General features: G+C 29.4%; 1 protein-coding gene across 1 annotated transcript; it reads left to right on the top strand.

Annotated features, from left to right (window-relative positions):
• The first annotated feature begins 380 nt into the window (after positions 1–380).
• On the top strand, positions 381–7,009 carry LOC114190939 (ABC transporter G family member 39-like). Its single transcript, XM_085673545.1, has 17 exons — positions 381–457; positions 566–856; positions 1,736–1,826; positions 2,080–2,980; positions 3,088–3,248; positions 3,418–3,521; positions 3,644–3,809; positions 3,897–3,950; positions 4,089–4,216; positions 4,311–4,643; positions 4,750–5,040; positions 5,156–5,239; positions 5,357–5,490; positions 5,578–5,805; positions 5,927–6,098; positions 6,242–6,496; positions 6,593–7,009. The coding sequence occupies exons 2-17, from the start codon at positions 665–667 to the stop codon at positions 6,860–6,862; spliced, it is 3,564 nt and encodes a 1,187-aa protein (XP_085529671.1). The 5' UTR covers positions 381–457; positions 566–664; the 3' UTR covers positions 6,863–7,009.
• Positions 7,010–11,650: the final 4,641 nt, after the last annotated feature.

The following is an 11,650-nucleotide window of genomic DNA, read 5'->3' as shown; positions in this document are numbered from 1 at the left end:
GAGGTTGACTCAGGCAAATTCGACCATGGACAATTCATCAAATTTGATTGGAGTTGAATACGCCTGAATTAAATATCAATCCTCACCGATATGACAAAAGGTCGAGACACATCAACCTATAAAAAAATTAATAAAATATATTTAAAAATAATATATTCTTTATTTCTAAAAAGAAAGTCCATAGATTAATCTGGCTCACATGATGGGTTTTTTATCTTATGAAATTTTTTAATAAGGACTTTTCGGTCGTGGGCCTAACACACGGGGATAAGGTGTGCTTAACCAAATTGACGATTGACATCTCTATTGTCAAGTAGTATCAACCAATCATTTTCCTTCTTGTTTTATTTAACATGGTAATTTATCTGTCAGGATGACCCTACTTCTAGGTCCTCCAGGTGCAGGGAAAACAACATTACTTCTAGCCCTTGCAGGGAAGCTTGACCCAGATTTAAAGGTTCACTCTCTGTTTTCATGTATCTTTGTTTGGTTCCAATTAATTTACTTAAATAATTTCTTCATCGTTTGAATAATCTCAGGTATAATTTGTTTTTACGATGATCAGGTTTGTGGGAGAGTAAGTTACTGTGGGCATGAGCTTAATGAATTTGTATGTAGAAAAACTTGTGCGTACATTGGGCAACATGATATTCACTATGGAGAAATGACAGTGAGAGAGACATTAGATTTTACAGGACGTTGTCTAGGTGTTGGTACGAGGTATGAAATGTTAGAAGAACTTCTACGGAGGGAGAAATACAAAGGAATCAAACCTGATTCTCATATTGACGCATTTATGAAGGCTACTGTCATATCTGGTCAAAACACCAATTTGCAAACAGATTATGTTCTTAAGGTTTGTAATTTTCTTACCTAACTTCATATTCTCTCCACTTGTCTTTAGTATAAAAAGAATACTTCAACTAGTGTATATAATGATGAAGTACTTATTAATAAAAGTAATGTTTTAATATGGATTCTTCAAAATTAAAACATTATTTATGCAATAAACTCTCTTTAATTTGAATACAGATATACTTATTTGAGTTTATTGGTGACAAATTTATGTAAGCAATGGCGTAATCAAACATAATCATAAAAATCAGTAAAGTATTTAGTTAAATTAAAAAAAAAATGTTTCTCATTAACCAAATTGACCTTTGTAATGACTTTTAAAGTTCTACTCACTATTCATTAGAAAAGACATAAATACTTGTACTATTATTAGAAATAAATAAGAAAAATAAATCTTAAATTGTATAAAATTATAAATTCTTTTCTATAAAAAACCAATTTATTCTGAAACGTGTTTTATAATAATGAAAGGAAAAATGAATAATTAAACTTAAATATTTTTGCAATTTCTTAAATTTCAGTTAATTTTTCAATTATTTAATATAAAATCGATATTTTTAAAATTTTCTGTAATTTGAAAAAAAAAATAGTTTTGTTCACACATCTCATACATAAACATGATTCAAATAAATGAAAGAAATAAAAAAACACAGATGGGTATTTGATAATAAGAATTGAGATCCAAAGCATATACTCATATGTATTATTAGTCAGAAGCCTTCAAATTTTATTTAATCTTATAAAGGAATTGTTCTTTATTTTTTATTTATTAAAAAATGGATAAAGTTATCTAAAAAATAAAAGAAACAAAAGTCTTAGGAAACAAAAGTTATATATTTAATCATTTTTATTTACACGTACTTCTGTGGTGCTTTAACAGATACTTGGATTAGATATTTGTGCTGAAACCATGGTTGGTAATGACATGAGAAGGGGCATCTCAGGTGGACAAAGAAAGCGTGTCACAACAGGTCAATAACATCACATACCTATTCTTCACAAAATCATAGAATGAAAAATAAAACAATTTATCATCATATGCATAGAGTAAAACACATAAAAATTAAGTTAAAAGTCATTCGGTTCGATCAGTGTAAAAAATAGTGTTGTCAACAACATTTCTCCTCCTCATTTTTTCTTTTTGTGGCCAATGGCTTAGAACTTTCGCCTCTAACAGCTTGTATATTCAATATTACTTACTGCTTCAATTGTAACTGAATGCAGGGGAGATGCTAGTAGGACCAGCAAAAGCACTTTTAATGGACGAAATATCAACTGGACTTGACAGTTCCACCACCTTTCAGATATGCAAGTTCATGAAACAAATGGTTCATATAATGGATGAAACCATGGTCATATCTCTCCTTCAACCACCACCAGAGACTTACGAACTATTTGATGACATTATCCTACTTTCAGAAGGTCACATTGTGTACCAAGGTCCACGCCAACATGTGCTAGAGTTCTTTCAAAACATGGGTTTCAAATGTCCTCCAAGAAAGGGAGTTGCCGACTTTCTACAAGAAGTAACTTCTAAGAAAGATCAACAACAATATTGGTTTAGAACAGATGAACCTTATAGGTATGTTTCAGTTCCAGAATTTGCAAAGTCTTTCCATTTGTTTCACATAGGAGAAAAACTTGGAACTGAGTATAAGGTTCCTTATGATAAGAGCCAAACCCACCCAGCTGCCCTAGTTAAAGACAAGTATGGTATATCAAATTGGGAGCTGCTGAAGGCATGTTTCTCGAGAGAATGGTTGCTTATGAAACGTGACATGTTTGTGTACCTATACAGGATAATACAGTTAGTTGTGTTATCTATTATAGGCTTTACTGTGTTTCTTAGAGTTAAAATGCCAGTGGGCACAATTGAAGATGGGGGAAAGTTCTTTGGAGCACTGTTTTTTTCTGTAGTGAACATAATGTTCAATGGGTTCTCAGAACAAGCCATGATTGTTTCAAGGCTTCCTGTCTTCTACAAACAAAGGGATTTCATGTTCTACCCTGCATGGGCCTATGCCTTACCTATATGTGTTCTCAGGATCCCCATTTCCTTTGTGGAATCAGCAATATGGATTGTTCTCACATACTACACAATTGGATTTGCTCCTTCACCTAGCAGGTCCTGTGGGTTTCCTTCCATCATTTTTTTCTTTTCACAATTATGTTTTTTTTTTCAATCTGGAATGTAAAATTCTAAAACTCACACTAATCATTCTGTTTCATCAGATTTTTCAAACAATTATTGGCATTGTTTGGCATTCATCAGATGGCTCTCTCTCTATTCCGTATGGTTGGTGCAATTGGCAGAACATATGTTGCTTCTAATATACTGAGTGGTGTGATGTATCAACTAGTCTTTGTGCTTGGAGGATTTGTTGTCTCGAAAGGTGAGACATCATCATTCATTTCTTAATCTTTTAGATATATGTATGTCAGTTCAATGAAACGTAAAATAAATACACATTGAGATTGAATTGTTTTGTTTCCTACTCATCTTTTACAGTTATATGGTTTTAGTGAGTACTTATTTTAGCCCAATTTCTTTTATGCCTGCAGATAATATCAAACCATGGTTGAAATGGGGTTACTATGTTTCTCCCATGAGTTATGGTCAGAATGCTGTAGTACTAAATGAATTTTTAGATGAAAGATGGAGTAAAGTAAGAAATGTTTTCTTTTTTTATCATTGCCCATTGTTACATACGTTCAACTAAAAAAACAAATTCATAGTCTAAATTAATTCCATTAACTTCATGAGTTGTCAAATATATTTTATTTTCAGCCAAATACAGACTCTAGATTTGATGCACCTACAGTTGGAAAAGTGCTTCTCAAGTCTAAAGGCTTTTACACTGAAGATTACTGGTTTTGGATATGCATTGGAGCGTTGTTTGGTTTTATTCTTCTTTTCAACCTTCTCTACATTGTTGCATTGACCTATTTGAATGGTAAAATATATCTGTAGATTTCAATACACTGTAAATGAATGGAATTTTCAATACTTCTGAACCTTTTCAATCAAACAAAATTTGCAGCTGTTGGTGATTCAAAAGCATTCATCACGGATGAAGATGACAAGAAGAATGAAGGTATTTCTTGCTCATTCAAGTGTATTTCATTTCTACTTAAAATTTGTTGGGGGTTTCATTCTTTCTTATTGTATTTCATTGTCATTCAAGTGTTTAGTCCCACTATTTTGTTGAATACTCTGTCCTTTCAATAAACAGGAGGTCAGGGAATAGACATGGCAGTAAGAAATGCTTCTCATCGAGAAAGACGAAAAGGAATGGTCATGCCGTTTCAACCTCTTTCACTTGCGTTCAATCATGTCAACTACTATGTAGACATGCCAGCCGTAAGTGAATGAATATCTTCAAATAATATTGTAGTATCACTTTCATGTGATTAATTCTTCCCTAATAGTTTTGGTTTTGCTTTATGTTTATCAGGAAATGAAAAGTAAAGGAATCGATGAAGATAGACTTCAACTACTGCATGATGCAAGTGGAGCTTTTAGACCAGGGGTATTGACAGCACTTATGGGTGTTAGTGGTGCTGGGAAGACAACTCTCATGGATGTATTAGCTGGAAGAAAAACAGGTGGATACATCGAAGGAAGTATTAACATCTCAGGTTACCCAAAGAACCAAGCAACATTTGCTCGTGTCAGTGGTTACTGTGAACAGAATGACATTCATTCTCCGAATGTTACTGTCTATGAATCACTATTATTTTCAGCATGGCTTCGCCTTCCTTCAGATGTGAATACACAGACCCGAAAGGTGTGTGGGGACAACCTCAAATTGTTATATTTTCTTGGCCATTATGAATTTAGGAAATTGTAAGGCTAATAATTTTAATTAATTTCAACTTTGTCTGGTGACACAGATGTTTGTTGAAGAAATTATGGAGTTGGTTGAGCTTAAATCAATCAAAGATGCACTTGTGGGACTTCCAGGCATAAACGGTTTATCAACTGAACAGAGGAAGAGGCTTACAATTGCGGTAGAATTGGTTGCCAACCCTTCAATTATCTTCATGGATGAACCAACATCTGGTCTTGATGCTAGAGCCGCTGCTATTGTTATGCGAACTGTGAGAAACACAGTGGACACTGGCAGAACCGTTGTGTGTACAATTCATCAACCAAGCATAGACATTTTCGAAGCTTTTGACGAGGTAAATTAGTAATATGAAATTATTCAAGTTCATATGCGAATTTGATTTCTTTAGGTGATTGTTTTTCTATCTGACATAATTAACATGTTCAAGTTTGATTTTTTCTTTATTGCAGTTATTTTTAATGAAAAGAGGAGGACATGTTATCTATGCTGGACCTCTTGGTTATCATTCACAACAGCTCATAGAATATTTTGAAGTACTGAATTTTTTTTCTGTAATTTTAACGAAGTTATGATATCATTATACCTTTGCTTTATTCAATTTCAATGGCAATATTTGCTTACTCTATATATAAATGAATATTTTTCTGTAGACTATTCCAGGAGTTCCAAAAATCAACGAAGGCTATAATCCAGCAACATGGATGCTTGAGATTAGCACTCCTTCATATGAAGCTCAACTTGGCATAGATTTTTCGGAGATTTACGCTAACTCTACTCTTTACCTGTAAGTCTTTACCTATGATTTATCACTATATTTACGAAAATTCTAGCTTTACGAATAATAACTTTATTTTCTTTATACTTTCTACAGAAATAATCAAGAGCTTATCAAAGAACTCGGTACTCCACCACCAGGTTCCAATGACTTGCACTTCCCAACCAAATATTCCCAATCATTCTTTGTGCAGTGCAAGGCTTGTTTTTGGAAACAGTATTGGTCTTATTGGAGAACTGCTTCCTACAATGGCACTCGATTTTTCTTCACAATACTTATTGCGATACTCTTTGGTTTAATTTTCTTGAATAAAGCCAAAAAAATGTAAGTTAATTAATAGTTCATTACAAGTGTATTTGCTATTCTTATGGTCTTGGAAAGATAAATTGAAGTTGAAGTTCATATTGAGTATTTATGTTGCAAAACTAATTAATTTGATGGCCAGAAAAAAGCAACAAGATGTATGGGATGTTGTAGGAGCCATGTATACTGCTGTGATATTCCTTGGAACCCAGAACACTTTGGGAGTGCAGCCAATTGTTAACATAGAAAGAACCGTATTGTATCGTGAAAGAGCAGCAGGGATGTATTCGACATTGACCTATGCAATTAGTCAGGTACAAATGTACAAGACAAGGCATAACTTTATTGATTTTAAAGAGAGTTACAAATCCAAATTGTGTTTTTTTTTGTAAGTTTATGTATCTTTGTGAGACACAGATTCCCTTCGTAGATTTCTTATGTTTAATTGGTTTCGTAGGTGGCAGTGGAGACAATTTATAACGCTATTCAAACAACAGTCTTTAGTTTCATACTCTATTCCCTGATTGGGTTTGAATGGACAGCGGCCAAATTCTTTTCATTCTACTACTTCATGCTCGTTTGTTTGATCTACTACACACTATATGGGATGATGATTGTTGTCCTAACCCCGAGTTTCCAAGTTGCAGCTGTTTGTAATACCTTCTTCTTATCCATCTGGAACACCTTCTCTGGCTTTGTCATTCCTAGGACGGTACAATAGCTACTATTTTTATATCTTGATTCATAATATGATGTTGGAAACCAGGTTTGTTTGTATCTAAACTTATGTTTCTCGTATATGTTATAGCAAATTCCTGTATGGTGGAGATGGTATTATTGGCTTACTCCTAATGCTTGGACACTGTATGGCATTGTTACCTCTCAACTTGGTGATGAAAATGCAGAAGTGGAAATCCCAGGAGCTGAAAACATGGGGCTCAAGGAACTGCTCAAGAAAATCTTTGGTTATGACTATCACTTCCTCCCGGTGGTTGTTGTTGTTCACTTAGGTTGGGTTCTCCTTTTCTTGTTTGTCTTTGCCTATAGCATCAAATTCCTCAACTTCCAAAAAAGATGAGACATGATCCTCTTATATCTCCCCAACTATGGCTTCAAATATATCATTTGTGACATTCAAATTAGGTTGTAGAATAAGTGAAAGCGGGATTTTATTAAGTGTAATATGCAAATTCTAGAATAATATATAAAGAAAAAGAGTCTAAGATAGAAGTATTGAAATATTATACAAATTCTAAAATAATGAACAAAAATCTCATATAAGAGGTAAAGTCTATAATGTTTTAAATAAGTGGTTGTAGTTAAGATTTTCTAAAATATTTATGTACATGAAATGAAATGGAGTCTATTGATGTATAACAACACACTTTTTTCAATTATTACTTTCCCCTTTTACTGTACACACAATTTCTTTATTTCATTAATTATTTTTTTTACAATCTTAAAATACTAATAAATTTGGACGGCGATGTGTCCCTAAACTGTACAGTTTCATGTCTAATGTAGATTTTAGTTGATTCATGTCTAATGTAAGATTTGTAGGACTGGGCAAAATAAACCAAACTGCACTGCACTACCAAAAACTGCATTGAACTAAAAAACTGTTCGCATGAATTGCACTGAACTAAAAAATTGTTTGCATGAACTGCACTGAACTGAAAAACAGTTCAGATGAACTGAACTGTTATTCTTAAAAATAAACTGCACTGAACTGCACTGCACTATAATATAAATTGAACTGAACTGTTATAAACTGAACTATTTTATGAACTGCACTACGTCAGAACTGAACTGCAATATTTTTTAACTGAACTGCACTAATTTTTAACTTAACTACACTGATTTTGATCCGTTTTTGAACCAAATTGCACTGATTTTGAATAAACTTCACTATTTTTGAACTGAATTGTACTATTTTTGAACCGAATTGCATTGATTTTGAACTGAATTGTACTACGCAATAATAATCTAAAGTTTATAATTTGAAAGTTCTTAGGAAATAATACTTGGAATATGCATCATACTTCAATACACCAATTAACATTTTTATAATTTTTTTTTATTTATATTAAATTTTTCCGTAACTTAAAATGTAATTAAAATATTAAAATTAATATAATAAATATAAATATCGGTATTAACTTATTTTTTATATTTTAAAATCTTATGTAATATTACTTTTTAGTTTTACAATGTTTATTATATGTTGCGTCAAATTTTTTAAAAGGATTTATTTTAGAAAATTCTCAAAATTAATATTTTTTTAACATTTGTATTCATTAATATTTGTGTGAAAAATGTTCTAAAAATTTTATGAAGTTCTAAAATATATTTCGTAAAGCAACGAATCGATAATTTTTTATATTTTTTAAGAATTTTTTAAAATAAATTCTCTTTAAAAAAGTTGACGCCACATAATAAATATTTTAAAACTAAAAAATAGTATTACATAAGATTTTAAAATAAAAAATACGTTAGTACCAATATTTATATTTATTATACTAATTTCAATATTTAAGAATATAAATAAAAAATTATACAAATATTAGCTGTCACAAAATTTAATTTTTGAAAATAAGTTCTGTAAAAATAGCATTACATAGTAAAATTCATTCAAAATAAAATAAAATCTTGAATTAATTTATAATTTTTTTAATAAATTAATTATAAATATTTTATATTTTTCTCAGAGAAAGAGTAACGAAAAAAATTAAGACAAAATAAAATAAATATTTCAATATGAAAGAGAAAGAATAGAACGTAAGACACAAAATGCATAAGTCCAATTCTTATCCTAATACCAATATTTTATTTGAGGTATTTTGCTCTTTCAATCTACTATATATAGTTCAATAGTTAACTTAGTTAACTTAACATAAGTTTAGTTTCTTAAAACTGAACTATTTTATAATACAATTCAATTATTATTATGAATAGTTCAGTATATTTTAATTTAATATGGTACAATCAACTATAGTTTAGTATAGTTTAGTAAATTATGTCCAGCCCAAAAGATTTGCAATTAGATATTTTAAATTCTCATAGTGATCCATACATATCACAGCATGAAACAAAATTTAATAGTGGTATGATAACCCACCTTGACAATGATAGTAAAATAGATACAACAATCAATAAATCTTTATATAATAAGATTAGAGTAACTATAATATCATTTCAAGAATTATATTTTTAATCTAACTCAACTCTTACAAGAGGTTTAAAAAAAAAGTGCCCAAAACTTAATGACATTGTCTATAAACCATACATATGTTAGAATTTGGATTATATCTCCGACTTGTATAGGTCAAATAGACACAAAATGGTGCCCAATTTTTCAGGACAAAATGTTCGGGGGTGATGTTACTTTTACGGTCTAATTTTTCTTACATTTAATCTATAACTTCATATAATATTGTTTATTGTAATATTTTATTTATTTTTATTTTTATTACATTAAATATAATATTTTATGATAAAACCAATTGTAGGTATGTAGATTCAAAAGGGAGGGTTAAATAATACTTTTCTAATATTCACAGATGTTATTCGGGCACAGCACGAAGATCCATAAATTAAGATAAAGATTTTGTGATTTTATCTTATTAAAAATTGTATCTTATCATTAAGAAAATTTCATCTAATTTTATCATTAGGATAAGGATTTACTTTTTATTAGGACTTAATCATTAATACTTGCTAAAAAAAAATTTAATATTTATTTTATATTTTTTCTATGAATAGGAAATCGTTCTTAAGCAAAAATTTAAATTTAAAAAACACAAAATAGACATTTGTCACGGTATCTCAATAAAATCATAAATATAATTAAAAGTAATTTCAATGAAAATATAAAATAAATCAAGTCAAAATGCAATAAATAACTATAAGATAATCAATAAACATTTATTGAAAGTTTGGTCAATAAGAAATTAGTCACTAATTTATTTGGTGCAGTGGCGGATCTTGACCAACATTGCTGGGGAAGTCAAAATAATACATCCAAAATTTATACATTTAATTATTGACATTAATACCGTAAAAATGAATACATAACTTAGTATGACAAAAAACTACATCATTAGGGGAATCAAACCACGCTTAAAATCCAATTATAAAAGATACAGAGTACGATCCATTTTTTTCTGTGTTCATAAAATAAAAAATTAATATACAATAGACTTATTAAATAAATTATTAAATTAATATTTCACTATCAAGTGAGACAAAAGATAATTACCTTCTTCTTTATTTCTTCGAGAATAGAAGAGAACAACTAAGATATGAGAGTAAAAATAATATATTTTTTTCTCTTGAGAAACAAATGAAAATAGACATATTATGGAACCATAATTAAAATCTGATTATAAAAAACACATAGTACAATATTTTTTCTTCTATGTTCATAAAATAAAAAAAAATAATATAAAAGAGGTTCATTAAATAAATTATTATACTAATATTTCACCATTAAGTGAGACGAAAGAATTACCTTCTTTCTCGGGAATGAAAGAGAACAAAGGAGAAATAAGAGCAAAAATAAGATATTTTGTTCTTTTCAGATACAAAAGAAAACAAAAACAGATAAAAATGAAAAATGATAACAATTTGTAAGAAACTCAAACTATAATGAAAAAAATAATAATAAAAATATTTTGATAAATCTTTTTATTCTTTATTATGTATGGTTTTATATTTTATTATTTATTACCATTAATTATTATTTTTATAAAAAAAAGAATATTTAATTTAATATTTATAATAAAAAAATTAAAATACATTATATTTATCATAACAAAAGTTAAAATACCTATCATAAAAAAAATTCTAAATTTTTGGGGGCCATGGCCTCCCCTGCCACCATTATCCTCCACCACTGATTTGGTGACTAAATTAACAATTAAATACAATTATTTGAATAATTTTGGTTACTAATATTCAATGACTAATATAATGATTGAAATAAGAGATTGAAATTGTGATCGAGATATGAATTAGTATCTGATTTTCAGAATTAGCGTAAAAAAAAAATAATCAAAAGTCTAAATAAAACACAAAAATAGAACTAACTTGCAAAAAAAGAATAAACAAAAAAGGAACAACAACTCACCACGTGCAGGTGATGATGATGGTTGGTGGCGCAACCATGGTTGGCAGGGTCAGAAAGCGCACGTGAGAGAAGAGGTGGAGATGTTAGACGCAGCGAGAGAAGAAGGACAGTGACATGACTCCAATTTGTAATTTGAAACTTTGTTAACATCTAATTTTATTTCATGCATAAATTTATTTTAAAAAAAATAAAAGAAAAGTAAAATAATTTTTTTAAAAGATTTTTAAACTTTAATTTAAAAGGAAAATATATGAAAAAAAAGTGAAAAGAGAAAAAAGAAGAAGAAGAAAGATTTGTTTTAAATTATAACACTCCTTTGAGTTTAACCACTTAACATATTTTATACATTTTGTTCCTCACAGATAAATTAATTATATGATTCTAATAGAAGAGATATCTATAGTTAGAATCAATATTACTCTGATCGGGATTGATTCTGCGTTCTGATTTGTTAATAGTTAGAATCAATATTATTGATCTTGATTGATATTATGTTATGATCTGTTGCGATTTGATATCATAATGTGTTGTTATCATGATCAATTCTTTTACAATTAAGACTAAGATTGCATTGATATTGTAATTTGTGAATATAAATACACAGTTTGTCATATAAAAAAAGATTAAAAAAAATATTTTCTACACTTTCTCTTCTTTTCTCATTATCACCCACACAGACATATCTTATTTTTATCTCTTGGGTGGGTAAAAACCAAAAATCTAAAAATCTTAGGAAAA

Source organism: Vigna unguiculata, chromosome 1, assembly GCF_037176805.1.
Source record: "Vigna unguiculata cultivar grain cowpea cultivar isolate G323 ecotype 2 chromosome 1, ASM3717680v1, whole genome shotgun sequence".
In the NCBI taxonomy this organism is placed as follows: Eukaryota; Viridiplantae; Streptophyta; class Magnoliopsida; order Fabales; family Fabaceae; genus Vigna; species Vigna unguiculata.
The sequence above is the reverse complement of the archived record's forward strand: the minus strand, read 5'-3'. Positions and strand labels throughout refer to the sequence as shown.